The sequence below is a fragment of the Theropithecus gelada genome, chromosome 6 (assembly GCF_003255815.1).
Source record: "Theropithecus gelada isolate Dixy chromosome 6, Tgel_1.0, whole genome shotgun sequence".
NCBI classification, from domain to species: domain Eukaryota; kingdom Metazoa; phylum Chordata; class Mammalia; order Primates; family Cercopithecidae; genus Theropithecus; species Theropithecus gelada.
Genome location: NC_037673.1, coordinates 1024583 through 1050593, shown reverse-complemented (window position 1 = coordinate 1050593; position 26011 = coordinate 1024583). Strand labels below are relative to the sequence as shown.

The window sequence follows — 26011 nt, the reverse complement described above, 5'->3', positions numbered from 1 at the left end:
CCAGGGCAGCTTGGGGTGGGCACCACAGCCAGAGGGGCCTCTGGGGCCTTCAGGCCCCGCGGTACACCCCAGGGTCCTGAGAGGTGGGTCTTTAAAACTCTCCCTCTCCTCCCTTCCCCTCGCTCTCTCTTTCCCTCTCCCTGTGTCTGTTTCTGTCTCTCTCCCTCCTTTCCTCTCTGTGTCTCTCCTGTTCTGTCTTCTTCTCTCTGTCTCTCTGGTACATGCACACACAACAAGCACGTACTAAAGACACCCAGACTGACACAGAGAGGCGTCCTCTCCCGACTATTTTTTTTTTTTTGGTGAGATAGAGTTTTGCTCTGTTGCCAGGCTAGAGTGCAGTGGCGTGATCTTGGCTCACTGTAACCTCCGTGTCCCGGGTTCAAGGGATTCTCCTGCCTCAGCCTCCCGAGTAGCTTGGGCTACAGGTGCGTACCACCATGCCCAGCTAATTTTTTGTACTTTTAGTAGAGACAGCGTTTTATCATGTTAGCCAGGATGGTCTCAATCACCTGACTTCGTGATCCGCCTGCCCTGGCCTCCCAAAGTGCTAGGATTACTGGCGTGAGCCACCGCGCCTGGCCCTCTCCCATCTTTCTTCCGAAGACCTGCTGATGCCTCCTGTGAGGTGTGGCGGGGCTGCTGCAGCAGAGGCTTCCTCCAGCGGGATCCATGCATGCGTTGACAACACCCTCTCCTGAAGCCAGCTCTCGTGGCTGCCCTGGGGTGTACTGGTGTTCAGGGATGGTGCAGGGCGGCCGTGCTCTGGTGGGCGAAGCACCATTTGCAGGCAGGAGCCTCAGCACCATTTGCAGGCAGGAGCCTCAGCCGGCTTCTGTTTGTCAGGTTTCGGTTTCATTGCCAAGGGCAACCCCATTTTACAGACGCCCTGGAAACCCCACCATTCAATTGTATTGAATATAAAATGTTTTATAGTCAATCATATTTTAGTGTGATTTCTCAAACACAAAACAAACTACACACAAGGTTAATATAAAAAAAAGGTACAAAGCAAAAATAAATTTAAGGAAATAGACCTTAAGAGCTATGCTTGAAATTCACGCTTAGCGCTGAGCTTCCTGGGAGTCAGACAGGAGGGAAGGGCGGCTTCACGTTCTCATGAACGTTTTCCCTGGAAACGCGAGCAGGGACTTTGCCACCTCCTTGGAGAGACAGCCTCCCGTGCCACTAAATGGTGTTTAAGAAATATGTCAGGTGAAGCTTCATCTAGAGCCCACAGTGATGTCGTGAGCAGAGGCCACTAGAAGGTTCTGTAGCGAACAGGGTAGTGGGTTTCGTGTGTCTGGGCCTTCGGTGAGCTTGAGGAGCTCATGGTGAAGTTGGCTAGTTGGTGAGGGGCTACACGTCAGTGACCCAGGTCAGGGGCTCTGCCTTCCCAAAGGGCAGGGCTTGGAGCAACCAAATGACTGGCCAGTACTGGCACTGGCCACCACCTTTCAAGGGAGCCGTTTCCCCACCCAGGTGCCCAGGGAAGCATCCAGGAGGAGTCCTCTTGGTAAGGGGGACTCTGGTGTGGGGGCTGCACTGTCCCATGGATCAGAGCAGACCCATTTGCTCTAGGAGCCGTGTCAGCCAGCATGGCCAATGGTGATGTCATGCACTGTGGCCATGGTGATGTCATGATCCCATGGCAGCCCTGCCGATCTGTGGTGCAGGGCAGGAAACAACAGCGGTGGCTCTGGAAGGACCCAGGGCACAGTCAGCCCTTCCTTCAGACTCTGGATTGGGATCCACTCTGGTGTTGTTTGATCAAAGACTTCCCAGGGTTTCAAGCTAAGGACTTGGTACAGAAAATTTTAACCTTGAAAAATTTTCAAATTGGGCACCCGCTGTCAGTCACCACCATGGAAAACCCTCCACAGTGCTCTCTGGAAACAGTGTGGCTTCCCAAAGCGTGGCTCCCAACGTGGCTGCCTGGGTGAGTTCACTGTAGATCACAACCCAGCCTCTCTCTTAAGGGACTCTGTGACAGATGGTAATATAGAATTATTTAATATGGACCGGAGCCATGTGGGAGAAGGCCTTCCAAAGGCAATCCGTGACCGACTGTAATACAGAATTATTTAATGTGGACCAGATCCACGTGGGAGAAGGCCTTCCAACAGCAACAGCTTGACTTTCATCATCACCACCACTGAGCATGCTTTCCAAGAAGGATTACCTGCATTCGTGGTCCTGGATCTGTTTAAAACAAAGTTTTGAGCCTTCTCTTTGCTTTCAGGATAGGAAGAGAACTTTACTGAGGTGCCCTGAGCATGAGAACAGCTTCTCCTAAGGATTGAGACCATAAAAAGCAACCCAGGCCACTCCCTGCAAGAGTCACCTTGAAGGTATGCTCCTACCCTGGCCATGAGCATGCAAGACAGGGCATGGTGCCTACTGGGTTTTAACAAAGTAAATCAAAGTTGTACCCAAACTAATCATGTCAGCAAACTGAGAAGAAATGTGGAAATGAGAAAAATTCTTCCTGGAGCTTGGTAAAGTGAACCCCAGTAGCGAGAACGTGACGGTGCCCATCCAGCAGTGAACAAGGAGGAAGCCGTCTGACCAGCAGGCCCATCTGCCCACCAGTCAGGCTGATACTGCTCCAAAGACTGCTGACCACTGAGTTCTGTTCCAGTTTGCCAGGAGCCCCCATAAAGAATGGATCCCAAATTCCAGGTCTGTGATCCTGGAAAGGACACTCTAAAAGACCCTGAATGGCATTAGATGGCTATGGATGGCCCTGACTGGTCCTTGATGGTCTTGCATGGCCCTGGGAGGCCTTGGAAGGTCAAACATGGCTCTGAGTAGTCCTTGATAGTCATGCAAGACTCTGGGTGGCCCAAGAAAGCCCTGGATGATCTTACTTGCCCTGGGTGGTCTTATGTGGCCCTGGGTGTTTCTAGGAAACCCTGGATGGTCATGCATGGGTAGTGTGACCTTGGATGGCTCCACATGGCTGTAAATAAGCCCAGATGACTCTTCTGAGTAGTCTTGTGGGAGAGACATGAGCAGCTATAGATGGCTACCGATGGCCATAGATGGCTATGGATGGCTCTGGATGGCCATGGATGGCTGTGGATGGCCATAGGTGGCCATAGATAGTTGTGGATAAATGCAGATGGCTGTGGATGTCTATGGATGTCTGTAGATGGCTGTGGATGGTTGTGAATGGCAGTGGATTGTTGTGGATGGCTAGGGGTGGATGTGGGTGGTTTTGGATGGCCATGGATGACTGTGGATGGCTACGAATGGATGTGGATGGTTGTGGATGGTTGTGGATGGATGGATGGTTGTGGATGGCTGTGGATGGATGTGGATGGCCATGGATGGCCATGAATGGTTGTGGATGGCTATGGATGACTGTGGATAGTTGTGGAGATCTGTAGATGGCTGTGGATGGTTGGGAATGGCAGTGGATTATCGTGGATGGCCAGGGGTGGATGTGGGTGGTTGTGGACAGCCATGGATGACTGTGGATGGCTATGGATGGATGGATGGTTGTGGATGGCTGTGGATGGCTGTGGATGGATGTGGATGGTCATGGATGGCCATGAATGGTTGTGGATGGCTATAGATGACCGTGGATAGTTGTGGATGAATGGAGATGGCTGTGGATGGCCATGGATGGCTGTGGATGGCCGTGGATGGCCGTGGATGGCCCTTTGTGACTCAAAGTGGCCTTGGATTAGCCTGGCTGATTATGTGTGGTCCTGGGTGCCCTCCATAGTCCTGAATGAGCCTGGTGGCTGTGGGTGGCTGTGGATGTCTGTCAAGGACCCCAGGTGTCCCTTAGTGACTATTGGCAGTCTTGATGGTTCTGGGAGACACTGGGTGTTCCTGGGTAACCCTAGACAATCTTTGATGGCCCTATTTGCATGGGTTCCCTAGGTAGCCCTGGGTGCTTCTGGGTGGTTGTGGATGATTCTGATGGTTTCACATGGACCTGACAGCCCTGGTTAACCATGGGTTGGGTTGCCCTGGATCACCCAGAGTAGCCCCTAGATGGCCTCAATGATCCTGGATGACCCTGATGGATCCTGAGTGGTTGTGGTGGGGATGGATGACCATGTGTGGCTGGGGGTGACCTTGGTGTCCCTGGGGGTCTCTGGGTGCATCAGGGTGGCCCTGGATACTCGCCATAGCTCTGGGTGACCTTGCTGGCCCTGGATGTCCCTCAGAGACACCCTCAAAGTCCTCAGGGTCTGTGCTCAGGGTAATGTCTCCTGTGAGGGGAGGCGGAAGGGACGCGTTGCTGATGGTGGCTCTGTGCTCCGCCCACGTGGGCTCCACGGCCACCCCCTTCCCCCTAGGTGTGGGCTTCACGGTCATCCTCATCTCGCTGTATGTCGGCTTCTTCTACAACGTTATCATCGCCTGGGCGCTGCACTACCTCTTCTCCTCCTTCACCACGGAGCTCCCCTGGATTCACTGCAACAACTCCTGGAACAGCCCCAACTGCTCGGATGCCCACTCTGGCGACTCCGGTGGCAACGGCTCGGGCCTCAACGACACTTTTGGGACCACACCTGCTGCCGAGTACTTCGAGTAAGTGGGAGTCAGGTCCTCGGGAATGGGAGAGATGGTGCAGCTGGGTCCCCATGGTCGCTCCTTGGTTGGCCACCTGCCCTTGCTGACTCCCAGGGTGCGGGGAGTGGGAACCTGTTCCTGCACTCCATCCCTTTAGTGCTGTGGAGGGGCACATTTCTGAATCATTGTGATGGTCTCCAGGGACTCAGCAAAGCTCCTACAGGGCAAGCCCTCAGCAGGGATGGGGCACTGAGCAGCTCCGCTGGCTGCGATCCTGCTCCCAGCAGCAGCTCGGGGTGGGAGGGGGCTGGTGGGGAACACAGCAACCCTGTGCGGAAGGTTGGCAAGCTCCAGTCTCTGGGAGCTGCAGCGGCGTCTCTGGAGTGAGTCAGCCCGGTGTCTGGGTTCCCTTCCTCCCTGCCCTTCTTCTGTGCATAGCCTGGGGCCAAACTGCCTCACTTGGGCCCTTGCCCTCTCCAGAAGAGATACCTTTCTGGCTTCACTGCTCAAGAAGTCTATGGCTTCAGTAGGCAGCCCCTGTCTCCAGGGTGCTCCAGCTGTCCACTTTTCGTGAGACTTTGTTTTGTTGTTTATATGCACGGCTTTATTTCTGTCTCTGGGCCTCCTTCCACCTCCCACGCTGGTGAGTCCCATGTCCAGCAGCCTCCTGGGCCTCTGCCTCCTTCTCTCTTTGCGCCAGCCAGGCCTGACCTGCACAGTCCTCCCCAGCCAGGCCCGCCCCTCACCATCCACCCCGGCCAGGCCCGACCCTCACCGTCCACCCCGGCCAGCCCCAACCCACACAGTCCACCCCATCTAGGCCCATCCCTCACTGTCCACCCCAGCCAGGTCTGCCCCTCACCATCCACCTGCAGCACCTGCTTTCCTGGACCCCGATGTCTGCAATGAAGTCTTTTTAGGCCCCGTGCCAGCTCCTGCTGGCCCTCCCTCATCATCACGTGGCCTGGCCCAGCCTAGAAGGGCTGTGACTGCCCCCCATGGGTCCCCTGTTTCCCCTGGACCCCTCCTGGAATCTGAACCTGGCAGGTGCCATCCACATTCCCCTGCCCCCTCCAGCTGGGCCTGGGGCCTCGTGCTGGGTCGCATTCTGACAGGCGGACTCTTAAACTCAGCCGCCATTTCGGAGAGGAGGAGAGGACGTTTGTGCGATTCTCACTACATCCACTGTTTCCCGTCAGAAGGAGAGAGAGTCCAGGTCGGGGCGCCAGGAAGGCGTTCATGGGAGGAGGGCTGGTTTCAGGAGTGGGCAGGCGGGAGAGAAGATGCACCCGGGATGAGTCCCGGTTGGTTTGCCTGAAGACACCTGAGCATCGCCATAGGAAGCACAGCCTCAGGCAAGGTCGTGGGAGCGTCTGACAGGACTCTCGTGGTGACAGGCAAGCAGGAAATGATGAAATCGTCCAAATAACGCAGTCACACCATTTGTCCAAGTAGATTTTAACATTCTTGAGGGAGAAAATTCCCATTGCGTGTGGATGGCCTGTTCACACCTACATTTCCCTAATTAAACACCCCACAGACACCCCAGGCCCGGGCTGCATGTGCCCTTGCTGTGTGGCCAGATCTCAGGGTTAGCGTGTGATCAAAGAGAGGGGCCAGCAGGAGAGAGTGAGGGGGCGCACAGAGCCAGGGGCGGAGGCCGCAGAGGCGCCACCGAGGTGAGAGCTTGAGAGTTCCCAGTACCCAATGCCCTGTTAAAGCTGCCAAGTACCACCACATGGGGACTGCTTTCCTTTTGTTTGGGCAGTGTGGGAAATGTTGACTCACCTAAGTGATGTTCAGGTAAGAAAATCGGAGAGGAAAATTTAGTGTAATGATTAGTCCAGTGATCCGTTGTTAAGAATGCTAGAAGGAAAGAACGTGTTATTATTTTAAACGATCAGACTAGTGAAGTCTATTTGGAAGTTCTCAGTCTGGAAGGAAGGAAGGAAACGGAAAGGTGCCCAGTCCTTCACTCGGAAGCCCTGTCCGCACTGGCACGTGGTATACTCTAGCTGGCGGCAGCCCAAGAGCAGACGTGGAGAGTTGGAGAAGGTTTAAGATCAATTCACAAATGATTAATGACTCAGGGCACTGAGGTGCTTGGCGCTCCTCCCACGCCTTCCGAAGGTGATTTTCCCAACAGTGGGACTCAGGCTCCCCTGAAACAGGCCCCAGTGACTCTTGGGAAGCAAGGGGGACAGTCGTAACGTGCTCAGGTCTGCTGGGGGTTTTCTGGATTTCGAACCCACTTTATAAAGCAGATCACTGGACGAAGGATGTCAGGTTCCTGCTGGCGCATGTAGTCAGGGAGTGGATGTTCCACCGTGAAAGGCCACAAAGGCCAGAGAGGTTGTGATGCATGGTGGTGCGGCTCTTTGTCCTAGATAATGGGTATGCCTGACTTTGTCGGTAACCACAAAAGGGACTGAGTTTCCTACACAATGTACCAAACATGCCGTGTCATAAATTTGATAACTAAGATGTTAGCAGGAGTAGATCTGAAAGGGCTTTATCGTGCGTTTTTACTACAGGTCCTCAGGAAGTAACCGTGAGGCCTGGGTGAGACGCTGGCCATGTCTTCTGGGCCCTAAGTCAGAAAAGGCTGCTGAGCTACCCCACTGACAGCACTTCCTCCACATGCCACGAATGCCATGTGCGGTGCTGGCTCCTGCACCCAGTGTTCCTCAGGGTTGGCAAATGAAACGTATCCTTGGGAGTTGCTGGCCCCCTGGCCCCCAGGGGTCCCAGCCAGCCTTCCTGCATTGCCACTTCCTTCTTGGGCAGCAGCCCACCCACCAGAGGGAGGTGGCAGAAATGGTTCCTGCAGAGAAATGAAAGGAACCCTTCCCTGTAGGAACCTGGAGATTACTGATTAGCTGCATCCCACAAATTTGATATGCTGTGTTTTCATTTCAAAACCCCAACACAGGACCACATAACTCTGACCAGTTTACAGTTTCCCTACTTCTATAAATACTTATCAACACTGCCTAATATAAATTATAAAGTTATAAATTAAAGCTATTAATTTGCCTCAAAGGGACTGCATTAGCTGCATCCTACAAAGTTTGATATGCTGTGTTTTCATTTCATTCAGTTCAAAGTATTCCCTAATCCTTCTTTTGATTTCTATTTGACTAATGGGGCATTTTTAGAAGTTTGTTTTTTAATTTGAAATGTATGGAGGTTTGCTAGATATTTTTGTTATTGATTTCTAATTTAATTCTGTTTTGGCAAGATGATGTGCTTATACATCTTTAATATTTTAAAATATATTGAGACTTGTTTATGACCTACTAGATGGTTTACATTGGTGAATGTTCCACGTGCGCCTAGAAAGAATATGTATTATGCTGTCTGGTTGGAGAGTTGCATAAATGTCAGAGAGGTCATGTTAGGTCATTGTATTGTTCAGGTTTTCTACATCCTTACTGGTTTTCAGTCCACTTACTCTATCAGTTACTGAGAAAGGGGTACTGAAATCTCAACTATAATTGTAGATTTGTCTATTTCTTTTCACTTCTATCAGTATTTGCTTCATTCATGTATTTTGAAACTCTGCTATGAAGTGCATACATGTTTATTATTATTAGTCTTTGAATTGACCGCTTGACCATTTGAACTAACCTTGCAGGTTAGATTTCTCATGCTGAAGTCTACTTTGTCTGACAGTAATATGGCCACCCCAACTTTCTTATGATTGCTGTTTGTCTGGTATTATCTTTTCCAGCCTTTTATTTTTAAACTATATGGGCATTATATATAAAATGGATTTATTGTAGACACCATCGAGTTGGTTGTGCTTTTTATCCAATATGGCAATCTCTGTTTTTAAATTAGAATTTCCATTCAATAATTGTCAGCATGGCTGGCTTTAAGTCTTTCATTGTGCTAATTTTTTGCCCCATCTCTTCTTTGTTTCTTGTTTCCTCTGTTTATTCCCTGTTTTGAATTAATTTTTTAGGCTTTCATTTTATCAACATTATTAGCTAATAAACTATAGCTTTCTGTTTTCATTTTTTCGTGGATTTTATAGGATTTACAACATTGACGTTTAACTTATCACAGTCTGTCTTCAAGTGACGTGATACTGTTTCACAGAACAGAAGGGCCTACAACAGTAGACTTCTGTTTCCCTCACATCCTTTGTGCAATTGTCGCCATAGATTTTATTTCTACAGTATGTATCAACTCCATGACACCTTGCTGCTGCTTCTGCTTTAAGCATTTACATTTTGAACAAATCTAACACAGAAAAGAAGTTTTTTTTTTTTAAATTTTTATATTTACCTGCATAGTCACAATCTTTAGTGCTGTCCGATCCTGTATGTAGATCAGGGTTTCCATTTAAGACCATCTTCCTTCCATCTAAAGCATTTCCTTTAACATTTCTTGTAGTGTAGACTTGCTGGCCATGATTCAGCTTGGACTTTACACAAAAATATTTTGCCTTTTTGAGGGGTTATTGTGATAAACTATACATAGCATTGTTTACCATCTTAGCCATTTTTAAGTGCACAGTTCAGTGGCATTAGGTACATTCACATGTTGTGCAACCATGACCATCATCCATTGGAACTTTCCCCTTCTCCAAAGCTGAAATTTTGTCCCCATTAAACACTAAGTCCCCATCCTCCCTCACCATAGCCCCTGGCAGCTACCATTTCTGCAGCTACTTTCTGTCTCTGTGAATTTGTCTACTCTAGGTCCCTCCTCTGAGTAGAATCACTTATTTTTTTGTGACTGGCTTATTTTACTTAGCATATGTCTTCAAGATTTATTGAAGAATTTCAGAACCAGAATTTCATTCCTTTTTAAGGCCAAATAATATTCCAATTCCATCGTATGGATATATCATGTTTTGTTTATCCATTTATCTTTTTCCTTTTTAGAGACAGGATCTCACTCTGTTGTCCAGGCTGGAGTGTGCAGTGGTATGATCACTGCTCACTGCAGCCTTGACCTTCTGGGCTCAAGCAATCCTCCTGCCTCAGATTCCCATGTAGCTGGGACTACAGGTATGTGACACCACATCCAGCTAATTTTTTAAAATTTTGTATAAAGTGGGGTCTTGCCATGTTGCCCAGGCCTGTCTTAAACTCCTGGGCTCAAGTAATCCTCCCGCCTCAGCCTCCCAGAGCACTGCGATTACAAATGTGAACCACCACACCTGGCCAGATCTATTTATCTCTTGATGGACATTTGGGTTGCTTCCACCTTTTGGCTACTGTGAAAACATGCTGCTGTGAACTTCAGTATTGAGTACCTACTTTCACTGCTTTCGAGTGGATACCCAGAAGTTGAATTGCTGGAGCCATGTGATGATTCTGTGTTTAATTTTTTGAGGAACCACCACACTGTTTCCCATTGTGGATGCAAATCAGAACAAGGGTTCCAATTTCCCCACATCCTTGACAACACTTAGAACTTCCTGCTTGTTTATTTTGATAATAGCCATCCTAATAGGTGTGAAGTGGTCTCTCGCTGTGTTTTTGATTTCTATTTCCATAATGATTAGAGACTATTGGGCATCTCTTCATGTGTTTATTGGCCATTTGTATACCTTCTTTGGAGCAATATCTATTCAAGTCCTTTGCCTATTTTTGAATTGGGCTGTCAGTTTTTTTGTTGTTGAGTTTTTGGAGTTCTTTACATATTTTAGATATTATTCTCTTATCAGATTAATAGATGATTTGCAAATACTTTCTCTCATTCTGTAGTTTTCCTTTTCACTCTGTTGATAGCAGCCTTCAATGCACAAAAGTTTTAAATTTTGATGAAGTCCAATTCATCTTTTGTGTCATATCTAAGAAACCATTGCCAAGTCCAAGATTATGAAAATTTACCCTATGTTCTCTTCCAAGAGTTTTATGGTTTTAGCCCTTATATTTGGCTCTTTGATCCATTTTGGTTTAATTTTTGTATATCATGTGAAGTGGCTGTTGACTGATTTTCCTCTGGTTGTAGAACACATTTCTTGCTTCTTGTCATGTCTAGTAATTTTTTATTAGATGCTAGACTTGGTGAGTTTTATACTAATGGGTACTTGGTGGTTGTTGTCCTTGTTTAGAGAGTGTTAAATTTGTTCTAATGGGAGGTTAATGTGCTTTGGCACAATTTTATCCTTTGGAAGCTTGTTTCACCCCCTCATTGCCTTGGCTCCCTCTTGGTAAAACGGGGTGAGAGGGCTGCTGTGAGGTCATCACAATGATGCGTGGGAGGCCCGAGCATGCCTGGATCACCACCAGTGGCTCCACTGTCACCCAACTGAAGAATCATGGCCACGAATTCACCAGGAAAAAGAGCCCAGCAGAAATTGGGAGGTGCCGTGCCTTTTCCACTCCCAGTGAACATCCTTGGGCCAACGCTTTTCTGGTCCTCCCAACTATTTATGGCTTATGAAATGCCTGCATGTGAGCCCCATGCCCCTTCCCGGACGTCCTTTGATTGTCTCGCCCACCCTGCCCTCAGAAGCATGGACATGCTGGGAGCCACACAGCTTTCCCCGGCTCCTGGCATGGCTGATTCCCATGCTGTGGTTAGCTGTGGGGACCCCTCTTCTCAGGTTGACAGCACTCAAGAGTGTCCAGTTCTCTAAATTGTCTGTGGGATTTCAAATAACCTCAAAGCACAGTGACTTTCTAATCTCGAGAAGGGGCTCGACCCAGTGTGTTGAGGTGCTGCTTCTGAAGTTGCTTTCATGTTTGATGCTGAGCCAGCTGTGCATGCTGTGGACGCAACCTTGTGAGAAGGCCCCGAGAGTGGCAGCGCACTTTCCCTGGGCCTCCGCCTCAGGTTCAGGAGGGCCTGTGCCACGTAGGGGCATTGGCTGAGTTTGCCTTTTCTCCAGGCACATGGGAAAGAGGAGAGGGTGTGCTGTCTGGTCTGAGTGTGTAATCCATGCACGTGTGTGTGCGAGGCACCGAGGCTGCCAAGGCATGGGCTGGTGGCATGCTGGGGTCAGTGACACCATGGGCAGTGAGTGAGGAGTGGTCCGGGCTGCATGAAGTTGCTGTGAGGCCTCAGAGGCTGTCCGTGGTAAGGCCTTGCTGGGGGAGCAGAGCGATGGGGACTCGGCCAGCAGGGGCAGAGCCTGGTGTGTGGCCGGAGTGAGAAGAAGGCCCTGGGAGTCTCCACTGCCCCAGGAAGGGCAGGCGTGACCTCCACCGGCTCAGGCGACTTCCCCTGCACAGTGTGGGTGACAGACAGCCTCCTGACTGAGCGACTTGCCCTCGGAGAAGAGCAGAGAATGGTGGTGACGGTTTCAGTGGTGCAGCCATCTGTCCACCCGGCCAACCTGGGGCCTGTGCCTGGACGCCCTCCAGGATAGGACGGAAGCACTGTCCGGCCCTTTCAGGGCTCGTGGGGCCTTCCCTGTTGGCAGCAGCCAGGGTGTCTGGTGTGATTCGGGAGTGTGAAGAGCCAAATTCCTGGGACCTGGCCCTGGAATGCCTCGCAGCTGGTGGAAAGCTCCCGAGGCTGCAGTCGGCCGGGCTCCCTCATGGGTGTCCGGTGTTATCTCCCGGGGACCTCAGTGGACCCACAACAGAAGCAAACCTGGGCAGTGGGAGCTCCTCTCATAACGCGGCTCCTGGGTGTCGCGGCTCCTGACTCGACGGTGGCAGCGGCACGGCTGTTACAGTCGTCTTGGCCTCAAGTCACCGTCTGCAATGGTGACGCAGCCTGCTGCACGTAGCCTGGTGCATGTTCTCCCGTAGAGAGTGTCACCGGGATGGAATGAGTTCCCACAGAAAGGGGGCCCAGGGTCTGTGCCTGGAGCAAGGAGCACGGCCGATGGTCAGCTCCATCCCTCACCCTCTGTTCTGCCCTTTGTGAGGGATCCTGCAAAAAACAGTGGAACTGCGAGTGATTCCTGCTGGAGCAGAGTCATCCACTAAACCTGTTCCTCATTGAATCCTCATAGCAGCAGGGGCTGTGAGCAGGTGTCGTGAGCCATCCCCTCAGAAAACAGTGCTGGCTGGAGGCTGTGTGCTTGGTATTATTGCTAGAGTTTGCTCAGCCTCATCCCTGGAGCGGGACCCTGGGGCCATCCTGTGGGCAGGAGTGGGTACCCAGCATTGCTCAGCAACTTTCTTTTGGTTTCTGTGGCTCCTTTTCTTCAAAAACCCAAGGTGCCCTTTCTCTCCCCAGCTCCAATGAGCAAAGGTGCCAAGGGCAGAGGGTGAGGCGGGGCTTCCTAGGCCTCCCATGTGCTCCGCGGGTTTCAAGGGCAGCCCTGACACCTCTGCCAGGGCCTGTGGGCCAGACCTCCCTGGAGGGCATCTCTTGTCCATCAGACTGGATGCTTTCTGCCCTGCTGAGATGAGGAGGGCAGGTCCCTGGGCAAGCTCAGCCGTCCAGTTCCAGGTGGGTTGACAGCCACCCACAGAGGCCCCCGCTGACTCCCCTCTGCAGGCGTGGCGTGCTGCACCTCCACCAGAGCCATGGCATCGACGACCTGGGGCCTCCACGATGGCAGCTCACAGCCTGCCTGGTGCTGGTCATCGTGCTGCTCTACTTCAGCCTCTGGAAGGGTGTGAAGACCTCGGGGAAGGTGAGGCTCAGGGTCACCAACTGGGCCTGTAGACATGGGGCCACCAAGTGGACATGTGGCCGTGGCTGGCCAGGAGGTGCACATGTGGCCTCAGTTGGGTTTTGTGCTACAAATGTGGCCATGGCCAGGTTGGGGTGGACACATGGCCATGGTTGAGTTTGGGGGACACCTGTGGCCATGATCAGCTTGAGAGTGTACACGTGGCCATGGTTGGGGGTACACCTGTGGCTGTGCTGGGTTGGCTTGGGTAGACACATGGCCGTGGCTGGGTGGGGGGAAGGTGGACACGTGGCCGTGGCTGGGCTGGGTGGACACAGGGCACCGTCGGGTTTTGGGTCCATATGTGGCTGTGTTTGGGGAAGGGCCTCAGGAGGGAAGCACCCACGGCAGTGTTTCTGGCAGGAGGGCACACACAACGTGGTTTTTTTTGTTGATAAAAATACTTTGGGAGGCTGAGGTGGGCAGATCACCTGAGGTCAGGAGTTCAAGACCAGCCTGGCCAACATGATGAAACCCTGTCTCTACTAAAAGTACAAAATTAGCCAGGCGTGGTAGCATGTGCCTGTAATCCCAGCTACATGGGAAGCTGAGGCAGGAGAATTGCTTGAACCCAGGAGGCAGAGGTTGCAGTGAGCTGAGATCATGCCATTGCACTCCAGCCTGGGCAAAAAGAGCGAAACTCCATCTCAAAAAAATAAATAAATAAAATAAATACTTTTTTTTAAAACCAGTTTTGACCAAGGTATGCCCCTCCCTTGGAATAGTGTGTGTAGTATGGCACCAGCCATGGGAGCCTCCCGCAGGCACACAGCCCAGAGCTACCTTTCATCGTCCCACAGTGCCATTCACCAGTGTCAATCCACTCATCCCACGCATCAGAAAACCCCCATCAGCCACTCCCAGCTACTCTGGTGGACCGAATGCAGAAAAGGAATGTGCTTTCCCTGCCAAGCTGTTCTTCCCATTCCATCCCTGGGAGGGTGTGCGGGACGGAAAGCGTTTGACCTTCTCACTCCAATGAGCATTTGCTGAGCTGGCGTCCCAGGAGATGTTTGGGAACTGGGCCTCCCAGTCAGAGGACAAGCTGTCAGGGCAACCTAGTGCCCATGTGCCGGTGTCTGCTCCCACCGAGGGCCCTACCTGTGCAGCCTGGTGACACTGTCCTCTCCTGCAGGTGGTGTGGATCACAGCCACCATGCCATACGTGGTCCTCACTGCCCTGCTCCTGCGTGGGGTCACCCTCCCTGGGGCTATAGACGGCATCAGAGCGTACCTGAGCGTCGACTTCTACCGGCTCTGCGAGGCGTCTGTGAGTACAACCCACTCACTGCTTCACAGTCCACAGGGGCTCTGACGTTCCCAGGTTTCCATATTCATTGCCTGCCAGGGCTGAGATGTATCAGAGTTGCGGAAACCAGGGTTCTTTCCTCAGGAAGCCAAATCTCAAATACCCATGATACAGTACGAGTCATCTAAATCAGATTACATCGAAAACTCCATCTAGAGTCAGGCTGCAGATTTGGTCAGCAAAAGAAGAAATAATTCGGGGTTAAAATGTTTGGAGAAGGCCTCCTGGAGAGAGACTTGGTTGGGCCATGGGGGATGGGTCCCTTGTCAAGAAAGGGAAGAGAAGGGGCTGCACCATTTCTGACAAACAGGCCCAGAAACAGAAGCAGCCGTTGGTGGAAGGCTGGCATGACAAAAATGGCAGCTCACTTCGGGCATTGTTGGATATCAGGTGGACTAGGTGGAGGAGGTGGCAGGCTCCAAAGCCACCCAGGGGTGTCCATGTTGCTGTGAGAGGACGATGCAGCAAGAGGGGTGGGGCCATCTCAGCTGGAGTGTGAGGCAGGAGGCCGTTGAGAGGTGCTGCCCTATGCAGTGGGAGAAGGCACCTGGACATGGCACCTATGAGCCTGCAAAGCAGCTGGGTGGGGGTGGGGATGGAAATGTGTCTGCACACTGAAGGGGAAGCCCCTGTGGAGACAGGAGCCATGGGTGCAGCAGGCATGTGGTCCACGGGAGCCACAGAAGAGAGAGGAGCACAACCAGGGCAGCAAAATCAGTCGTGGCCAGGGACCCACAAGTGCAGAGCTGGAGCCGGACAAACCGTGAAGCCAGCAGTGTGTCAGGACCCCAGAAAGGCCAAAGTGAAGTCAAGGGGTGCATTTGCAGGAGCAGGACGTGTTATAGAATCAAACAAAAATGCCACAAGTACAATGCTCCAGCCAGGAAAAATAGGCAGCCCCGTGAGAAGGCAAAACAAACACCAGTGCATGTGAAAAGATGTCCATTGGAGAACAAATTACACAGATGAGATGTCAAAAATTAGGTGGAGAGAGTGAATAGAGTGGATGGATGGATGGGTGGATGGAAGGCTGGCTGGCTGGATGGATGATAGGCAGGTAGGTGGATAGAGTGGATGGATGCATGGATGGACGGGTGGATGGACAGATGGATGGATGGATGGATGGATGAGTAGGCAGGTAGGTGGATAGGATGGATGTATGGATGACAGTTAAGTAGGTGGATAAAATGGATAGATAGGATGGATGAATGGATGACTGATAGGTAAGTAGGTGGATAGAATGGATGGATGATGGATGGGTAGATGGATGGATGGATGGATGATGAATGGATGATGGATGGGTGAATAAGTGGATGAATGGTAGGTAGGTAGCTGGATAGGATGGACGGATGGATAATGGATGGATGATGGATGGGTGGATGAATGGATGGATGGATGATGGGTGGATTGGTGGATGATGGATGGATGGGTGTATGGATGAATGATAAGTAGGTAGCTGGATAGCGTGGATGGATGGATGATGGATGGGTGGGTGGGTGGGTGGGTGGATGGATGGATGGATGAATGGGGGAATGGGTGGATGAATGATAGGTGGGTAGCTGGATAGGATGGATGGATGGATGATGGATGGTGGATGGATGATGGGTGGATTGCTGGATGATGGATGGATGGGTGGATGGATGAATGATAGGTAGGTAGTTGTACAGCATGGATGGATGGATGGATGGATGGATGAATGAGTGAATGGGTGGAAGAATGATAGGTAGGTAGCTAGATAGGATGGATGGATGGATAATGGATGGATGATGGATGGGTGGATGGATGGATGGGTGGATGGATGAATGATAGGTAGGTAGCTGGACAGCATGGATGGATGATGGATGGGTGGATGGATGGATGATAGGTAGGTAGGTAGATAGGATGGATATACAACAGGATGGATGGCGATAGATATGTACACATGCATGTACTTCATATATTCATAGATGATATATGGTTGATAGATTATAGAGATGACAGATAGATGATAGACTGGTGATGGATTGATAGATGACAGTGATAGATGACAGATAGATGGATGAGTGATTGATAGATACTAGATGATGGGTTGATGTATAGTGAAGAGAAATCAGGAAAGAAATGGAAGGAAAAGACAATTCCAGGTCCTGGAGTGTAAGTGCATTAGGTGAGGCCCAGGGAGGCAGCCGTGGGCACTGGCTCTAGGGTGGCACTGGGCAGAGGCCTGAGCTGCACACACAGCTCAGGGTGAGGAGGAGGCAGGTGTTCCCCTGTGACACCTGATCCAGCCTGCAGTCACTTGGCCAGGCAGGTGACTGATGACTAGCATGGGAGCCACATTAGGGTATGAACCTCTCCACCCACTGCCCACCCAGCCACTCTTGGCTTGGCTCCTCCCCTCATGCTGAGACACTGGCCATCTGCACAGCCCTGACTGCAGGGCCTGGCCATCTGCCCCCAAACCCACTGTCCCAGGACCTGGGGTGGCCTTGAGGCTATGACATGCTGCCCGATGGACAGAGGGCCCCGCCCCCTCTGCAGCACCCAGTTCCCTCATTCAGTCAAGCTCAGGCAAGCTTGACCTGGGACCTGGGATGCCCTGAGACCCACCTGACCTCCCCAGCAGGAGCATCTGGTGCCTCTGTCTCAGCATCCTGGCCCACAGGCCTGTACCATGGGCTTCATGGACTTGCAGGAACCGCCCTGGCTGAGTAGTCCCTCAAATGCCTCCAAGGGGGTTTGGCTGCTCCTTCTCCCCCATCCGAGGCCCAGGCAGGGGCAAGGTGGGCATGTGAGTCACTGAATGGTCTCCACAGTGCCCTCGCCTTAGCAGGTTGTGGCTGACTTTTTAAAATACACGGTGGTCCAATCATGGACCCACCCACCTTTCCTTTCACATCCAGAGTCGTGGGTGCCATCCACCAAGTTGGGCAGGCACAGCACCAGCGTCTAAGCTGCAGGTGGGCTCCTGGCCATGCCCAGGTGCTACTGTGCACCTATACTGCTCGTGTTTTGGGAAAAATACAAAGCAGGTATTGCTGGTGTGCGTCCAATCAGGACACCATCATCATGTAGCGTGGATATGGATGTGGATGAGTCCATGCCTTTCTGAGGGTTATCAGGAAGCCGCCATCATGCAGCGTGTCGCTGATCCATGATGTTCTGAGGGTTATCAGGGCACCACCATCATGCAGCGTGTGGATGAGTTGATGCTGTTCTGGGGGTTTTGGAGCACTGCCATCATGCAGCAGGGCACACATGGGACAGGGGGACACACTCAGGGGGTTGTGAAGCCGGACCCTGATCAAGGGAGGATGGAGACCCCGCTAGGGCTGGTGTGAGTGTGGATGAGTCCATGCTGTTCTGAGGGCTATCAGGACGCCGCCAGCATGTCGTGTGTGGATAAGTTCATGACTTTCCGAGAGCTATCAGGGTGCCGCCATGATGCAGCATGTGGATGGGTCCGTGCTGGTCTGAGGATTTTTAGGACGCTGCGGTTGTCCTGTGTGGATGGGTCTGTGCTGTTCTGAGGGCTATCATGGCTCCACAATCGTGTCCTGTGTGGATGGGTCCGTGCTGGTCTGAGGGTTTTTAGGACACTGCGGTTGTCCTGTGTGGATGGGTCTGTGCTGTTCTGAGGGCTATCATGGCTCCACAATCGTGTCCTGTGTGGATGGGTCCGTGCTGTTCTGAGGGCTATCATGGCTCCACAATCGTGTCCTGTGTGGATGGGTCCGTGCTGTTCTGAGGGTTTTTAGGACACTGCGGTTGTCCTGTGTGGATGGGTCTGTGCTGTTCTGAGGGTTTTTAGGACACTGCGGTTGTCCTGTGTGGATGGGTCCGTGCTGTTCTGAGGTTTTTAGGACGCTGCGGTTATCCTGTGTGGATGGGTCCGTGCTGTTCTGAGGGTTTTAGGACGCTGCGGTTGTCCTGTGTGGATGGGTCCGTGCTGTTCTGAGGGTCATCATGGCTCCACAATCATGTCCTGTGTGGATGGGTCCGTGCTGTTCTGAGGGTTTTTAGGACACTGCGGTTGTCCTGTGTGGATGGGTCCGTGCTGTTCTGAGGGTTTTTAGGACGCTGCGGTTGTCCTGTGTGGATGGGTCCGTGCTGTTCTGAGGGTTTTAGGACGCTGCGGTTGTCCTGTGTGGATGGGTCCGTGCTGTTCTGAGGGTCATCATGGCTCCACAATCATGTCCTGTGTGGATGGGTCCGTGCTGTTCTGAGGGTTTTAGGACACTGCGGTTGTCCTGTGTGGATGGGTCTGTGCTGTTCTGAGGGCTATCATGGCTCCACAATCGTGTCCTGTGTGGATGGGTCCGTGCTGTTCTGAGGGCTGTGGAGCAGGGCATCTCTGGTTCTGTGGAATCGCTGCCCTGGCACTCCATGGGGAATCCCAGATCAGTGAACACGGACAGCGCCCTCTGCTTCTCAGGCTCTTCCAGGCTGCTGACCCGGGAGGGTTCACTTCCTGAGGCTGCGTCTTCCACCAGTCGCGCTGCTGCCATTTGCCTCTTGAGGATGGTGTTGAGTTTAGAGGCCTCAGCGTGGGGCTGGGATGGGGAGGGTGCTCGGGTCCTGCGTTCTCCTGGGACAGCCTCTCACTGCCCTCTGGCTCTGCAGGTTTGGATCGACGCGGCCACCCAGGTGTGCTTCTCCCTGGGCGTGGGGTTTGGGGTCCTGATCGCCTTCTCCAGCTACAACAAGTTCACCAACAACTGCTACAGGTGAGCCCCTAGCAGGGCTAGGCAGGGGCCTCGTCGATACTGGGGAGGGGTCGCTGACCTCCAGAAATAGCGCGTTCCTGGATGAAGACAGGGCGGATCAACGGAACCCGCAAGCGTGGGAGCTGCGTGGCCTTTCAGACAGAAGCGACAGGGAGGGAGCCCCCAACACGATTTTGATTTCAGCTTTAAAGAAGGCACTGAAGCACGTGGGTGTGTCGCCTCCTGGGAGGGACCTGCCAAGGTTTGACCTGCGGCCAGATTCCCCACTGAGGACCCCGAGCAGCAAGGCCAGCCCCTCCTGGCACAAGGACACACCCTCCTCCCTCGCACCAGCCCCAGCGGGGTCTCTGTGCCCCCTCGCTCAGGGTCCAGCTTCATAACTCCCTGAGTGTGTCCCCCCATCCCATGTGCACCCTGTGTTACCAGCAGGCACCTGAAGCCCCGTGCTGGACCCCAAATCCTCCTAAAAACAGAAACAGAATTTTATCTGGGACCTGCTTTCTTTGACCTTTATGGACTTGTGCTTACTTTCTTCCACATCATGCGGATAGAAACACAGTAAAAATACAAGGACAGTGTTTGCAGCAGAATGGCCAGAGAGACCACAGACAAGCTCCACCGAGAGTGGGCGCTGGAGGGCAGGTCCCGAGGCAGCCCCTGCCTGCAGCCCACCTCCGTCCACCTGGGTCCAGGTGCTCTGCAGATGAAGTGTGTGGGGTCCTTCCACCCCGGCGACAGGCCACACAGGAACCCAGGAGGAGGACGCTGGTGCTCTGTCCGACCCCAGGACCCTCCCTGTTCCTCCCTTGCTTGCCTCCAGCCCTCTGGTTTCTCAGCCCTCAGAGTGGGGCCCCCAGGCCCGCAGCACCAGCACCCTTGGGAGTTTACGGGAAACGCAGGCCCTGAGACCCCATGAGAACCCCCCAGTCAGGATCTGCATCTTAGCAAGGTCCCCGGGAGGTGTGTGCTCCTGGAGGTTCTGGAAGCTCTGCCTTGGGTGAGGCGCCCACAGCAGGACTCGCGGGGCACAGGGGCAGTCGTCTGTTCTGCCCGCCCTGAGCCTTGATGGCTGAGCCTTGAGCAGCTCAGCCAGGGGGCCAAGGTGGTCCAAGGACAGCTCTGCCAGGCTGCTAAGGCCGTGCTCACTGAGAAAAGCGGCCCCTCCAAAGACCTCCCGCCCCCTTCCCCAGACACAGTAAATTAAGAATAATGACTGGAAAATTGCAGCTGCTGCAGCTCAGCTGGTTCCTGAGACGGCTTGTCTTGTTCTTCCAGGGACGCGATAGTCACCACCTCCATCAACTCCCTGACGAGCTTCTCCTCCGGCTTCGTCGTCTTCTCCTTCCTGGGGTACATGGCGCAGAAGCACAGCGTGCCCATCGGGGACGTGGCCAAGGACGGTGAGCCCCTCCTGCCACGCCTGGGCCTGCTCCGCGTAGCCCCCGGTGCCGAGCTCTCAGCAAAGCCTTTTTCCTTGTGAAAGAGGAAGGAGACGCACGGGCCCTGAGCGACGTCAGTGAGAGTTGCTGCCTCACTCTTGAAGGAGGCACAACCCAGTACGGACCTGCCCCCAACCCAGCGCCTTCCCTGCCCTGCCCCTCGCGGGCCCTCCACCCTGGGCTGCGGAGCCTCAAGCCCAAATGCAACTGAGCAGCACGGTTGGTGCCTTGGTCCCTCGGCTGCTCCCGCAGATGCCACATGGGGCTGAGCCACCAGGGTCTGGCGTGGATGTTGTCACTGAGGCCCTCTAGACGTTTGCTTGCCACGTGGTGTGGGAACGTGCAGCTCAGGGAAGGGGAGAAATGAGCTGCTCCAGCAACACCTGGAGGCAGACTGGGGTGGCGCGAACGTCAGCTTGGCCACAGAGCAGCCAGGAGATCCCTGAGGCCTCCAGCACAGGGTGGCCCTGCCTGCTGCCCAGGCCGATGCATGACGCTGAGTGTCCCTGCACGCCTCGAGTTGTCTCCGAGAGGGTGGGGAGGGGTCCAGGTCTTGGGCAGGCGCAGGTGAGTTGCAGGGAGGCCTCAGCCGCAGCAGGAAGTGAGCCAGGTGGGATAAAGCCGGCAGGACGGGCACAGGTGCAGGGGCTGAGGGCGGGGAGGCCTCAGCCACAGCACGAAGTGAGCCAGGCAGGATGAAGACGGCAGGACAGGCACAGGTGCAGGGGCTGAGGGCGGGGAGGCCTCAGCCTCAGCATGAAGTGAGCCAGGCAGGATGAAGCCGGCAGGACGGGCACAGATGCAGGGGCTGAGGGCAGGTCCAGGCACTCGGGGCCACTTGCCCGGCTCTGGTGCTTGCAGTGGAAAGCTGTGGCGTTGGCAGCCCTAACTTGGGCCAACCGAGGGCTCCAGGGAGTCCCGAGGCTTCTCGGTCTCTGTCAGCCAGCAGAACCCCCGCCTGCCTCCAGGCCTGCTCTGCCACACGGATGTGGAGGAGGCCCTTTCCCTCCAGACACGGGCCCCTGGGTTGGGTGGGCTCCCATCCTGCGTCCCCATCCTTGCTTCCTCTGGACTGTCTTCTCTGGGGGTGGGGGTGGGGGGTAGTGGGGAGGCTACATTTGTGAGGAATGATTGTGCTCAGAAAAGCCCATCTGGTATGGGTGTTGTCACTGACTGAGCTCTGCCTGGGTGTTGGGGCTCAGTGAGGGCAGGGAGCGACAAGCACCAAGCGGGGGCAGCCTTGACCCCATCTGAGTCTCACAGAGGGGGGCACTAGGACCCTCGCACCGCAGGTAGGAACAGGCTCGGAGACCTGAAAGCCCCTCCGTGCTTGCAACAGGAAGCCTGGGTCGGGGCTAGAGCTGCAGCTCAGAGGCGGGCCTCCGAAGCCCGTGTTCTTTCCTTTAGGAAAAAAAAATTCAGTCAAAGCGAGAGGAAGGGAGCATCATGCATATAAATGCAGGGCAGTGAAATTTACTCGGTGCCACATTTATGCATTTTCTCCATTCTTTTTGCCCTTTACTATGATAAATTAGCATAGTTTGCAGAAACCTCTATTAACCCCTGAAAATAAAGTTGAATGTTCTGTGCATTGCATAACAAGCAAAGTAAATGTCATTTACAGGCGTAATTCTCAAGAAAACAGGGTGAAATGTTAACTCAGGTACAGAAATGAAGGCAAGGGTGTTGACATTACGTTCCCCGAGCTGATGAATATCTTCCCAGGCTCCTGGCTGGTACCATCCAAGCCCCGGAACGTCTCAGGCAAGCCTGCCTCCCCCACCCCACGTGGACACTGTCCCCGTCCACCAGGGTCTCCGGGAGCTGTGAGAGCCCAGGTCTGACCCCGCTGCTTGGCTGACAGTAAGGCCCCTGAAAGACCTTTGGGAACGGCCCCTGGCTCTGGCCTTTGATTATTTAAAAGGCCAGGCCCAGGCCTATTCCTGCAGGCTAGGGCCAGACACGTGCCTGCTGAGGACAGGGGACTCTGTTGCAGGCAGATTGGGCTCTGGAGACAGTGCCAGCCAGTGGAGGATGCAAGGCTTCTGAAATGGTCAATGGTCAATTGCCTATGGGACTGGTTTTTACTTTGGGGTCATCGGAGACCAAATTGCGTTGACTTTGGTCGCGTGCCTGCCACGCTCTTATCCCCTCCACCTCCATCCAGGTCTGCCTGCTGGTAGCAGGAAGCACGCGTCAGCTCCCCAGAGAGCTGTGCGGGGACACCTCCTCTACCTTGGCCATGCCGCCCCTCACCTGGCGTGCCCCTAGCTTGCAGGGATAGCAAGGTTGCAGGTTTATCTCTTATCTTCGAAGCCACCATCTGGGCCCCTGTATCTGTCAGGATGTGCTGCTCCTCTGAGCCCTCAGGGCCCCAGCTGATAGGAGCCCGTCTCGATGTGGCCTCCGGGATGCCGTGGCAGGGGCAGTGGTAAAGGAACCACACACTCCTCTACCAAGCTTCATTCACAGGGACCCGCTCATCGTGGGTTCACAGCGCATTGGCCAAGTGCAGCCATGTCTAACCTCATGGGAGGGTGGGAGGACCTCAGCTTCCTCGTGTGCCTGGAAGGCGGAGGTCAGGAACGTATCCCTAATGTTTTGCTAAATTTAGAAATTAATTTGCTACTGAATAGTGTGGACGTGTGTGATGTGTGTGTTCTTGTGTGTGTGTGTGCGCGCATGGCCGTGCATGCGTCTATTTGTGTGTGTGTGTGTGCGTGCCCGTGCGTGCGTCTATTTGTGTGTGTGTGTGTGTGCGTGCCCGTGCGTGCGTCTATTTGTGTGTGTGTGTGTGCGTGCCCGTGCGTGCGTCTATTTGTGTGTGTGTGTGTGTGCGTGCCCGTGCGTGCGTCTATTTGTGTGTGTGTGTGTGCGCGCATGGCCGTGCATGCGTCTATTTGTGTGTGTGTGTGTGCGTGCCCGTGCGTGCGTCTATTTGTGTGTGTACACGTGGATGTGTTCTTGCATGGATGAGTTTGAACGCACAAATATGTGCGTGCACGTGCCTGCGTGTGTATCACATGATATGTGCAGGAAAAACTAACTAGAAGGACGTTAGCAGGTGTCCCTGGGATGAAGGGCAGGACCAGCCTGGAAATCCCTCCTGCCCTCCCCTTGTTTCTGCCCCTCCTTCTCCCCGTGCCCCCATAACCTGCGAGGACACAGGTAATTTGCAGGAGCTCCATTGCTGGGTGGTGGGCATGAACCAAAGCCCTCCCATCGGTTCTGGGTTTCTGTTTTCCTGAGTCCCAGGCCAGGGTCTGCTGGATGCACAGGAGGGAGGCTGTTCAGCAGGGCCACACCACCCTAGTCTCTACAGGCCTGTGACAGGCCGTGTTGGCCTCTCGGGGCAGGGTGGGGCAGGATGGGTGGGAGAGCACAGCCTGGGCTCTGTGGCAAGCAGGGCGGGTTCTGTTTCAGGGCCGGGGCTGATTTTCATCATCTACCCGGAGGCCATCGCCACGCTCCCGCTGTCCTCGGCCTGGGCCGTGGTCTTCTTCATCATGCTGCTCACCCTGGGTATCGACAGCGCTGTGAGTAACCCGCCCTGTGCTCGGCACTTGGGTTCCTTCCACCCAAGGGGGCCCCGCCCTCCCAGGGCCAGGCAAGATCCCTGGGCTCACGGACGGCCCCCAGACCTGTGCTCAACTTGGGCGAGCCCTGCGATTATTTGGGAGACCTTTCTTGGGGCTGGGGTGAGTGGTGACTGGAGTTTAACTTTTCCTTTATCCCTCTACTCTGGGGTACCCGTGTGCCCTGCCCTGAGCCACCTACAGATCCTGGACATGTGCACATACATGTACACACACATACACGAATGCATGCACACACACATACATGAACACATGCACACACACATACACAAATGCACGCACACACATACATGAACACACACATGAACACACACGCGCACACACATGCACACACGCACATGCATGCATGCACTCACACATGCACACACACATGCGCACACACATGCACGCACGTGCAGCAGGGCCCCAGCCACCAAAGACTTGGCTCAGGACACCAGAGTGGTGGGGCCTTGGAGGGCACACAGCAGGTCCTTCATATCTCATGGCTTTCCCTGGAACCCTCGGCGACCCCACGAGGAATGAGGAGGGCAACAGCAGTTCCTGGCACCCACCGACCCCAGGCCTGGCCCTGAATGCTTTGTGTGTGGCCCCTGCACCTCCAGCTGCTGGGGGTGGCAGGTGGAGCCCTCGATCAGCCCTGGGCCTGCTAGACTTTCTCAGGCTCCTTCTTCCCTGTCAGCTGCAGGGGACCTAAGTACCCAGAATCCCTTTCCTTATAAACGTGGGTCATGCACCTGGCCCCCACTCATATCCTATCCAGCTCGGCCACAGCTCTTGGGTTGACCACAGGCCTCGTGTTCCTGACATGGGAGCATGAAGGGGGGGCCTGGACCGAGACCGAGCAAGGTGAAGAAGGTCACTACGTAGGAGTCAGGTGCCTGGATGGCATCTCACAGGAGGATGCCTGGAGTTGGGAGGCTCCATCGAGAAGGTGTAGCCAATGACCGGGCCAGGTGCACCCAAAAGCTTTGTGTGGGGGGCGCATCTTGCTCAGGAAAATCTGGCTGAGCCGAGCCTGTGCAGCAGCAGTGGACGGGGTGGTGTTGTTTTAGCCACACCGCATCTTACCCACCCAGAGACATCGAAGACGCTGCAAACCCTCTACCGTGGATAGAGTGGTCCCTCTGGGTCCTCTCTCCTGTGGTCGTGCCGCCATAGAAGCCCTCACCAACAGCTGTCCTCACTACCAGGCGTCCTGCACCCTGGACAGCCGCGTGGCCCCTATTCCGTGTCCTTCTCCGGGTGTGCGTCCCCTGGGTGACAAGTAGACCTTGGCCCAGGCTGCGGTCAGGAGCGCTGCCAGCCTGCAGCCCGACCCTGTGCTCTGTGTGCAGATGGGCGGTATGGAGTCGGTGATCACCGGGCTCATCGACGAGTTCCAGCTGCTGCATAGACACCGTGAGCTCTTCACGCTCTTCATCGTCCTGGCGACCTTCCTTCTCTCCCTGTTCTGTGTCACCAATGTACGTACCATTTGCTGGCTTCGCCTTCTCCTGGTCATGTCTCCTTAGCACGTGGCATGGGGCACCCTGGCTGGGACTGTCAGGCCAGACAGAACCACAGCACTTTCAGGAAGCTGCGTCCCCACCCACCCCAGAGAATGACTCACAGCAGTGCACAGGGTAACTGCATATGGGAGCTTGGTCCCAGAGTCACTTCAGCACCGGGACAGCTCCCCCAGAAGCGCCCGAGGCTGAAGCTGCCTCCCTCTAGGGTTTGGGGACTGGGGGACGCTGGGGGTGTGGTGGCAGAGCCCATGTACGTGGGAGGGGGTGGCAGAGCCCATCTACGTGGGAGGGGGTGGCAGAGCCTATCTACATGGGAGGGGGAGC

General features: G+C 54.0%; 1 protein-coding gene across 1 annotated transcript in view; it reads left to right on the top strand.

The window, feature by feature from the left end:
* SLC6A3 (solute carrier family 6 member 3) overlaps window positions 1-26011 on the top strand; it is a 50197-nt gene that overhangs the window by 7732 nt on the left and 16454 nt on the right. The window contains exons 4-10 of the mRNA XM_025387629.1: window positions 4317-4551; window positions 12952-13090; window positions 14265-14399; window positions 19041-19144; window positions 20420-20544; window positions 24007-24119; window positions 25514-25642. Of these exons, the coding sequence (XP_025243414.1) occupies window positions 4317-4551; window positions 12952-13090; window positions 14265-14399; window positions 19041-19144; window positions 20420-20544; window positions 24007-24119; window positions 25514-25642 (980 nt within the window). The remainder of the gene's footprint in view (window positions 1-4316; window positions 4552-12951; window positions 13091-14264; window positions 14400-19040; window positions 19145-20419; window positions 20545-24006; window positions 24120-25513; window positions 25643-26011) is intronic.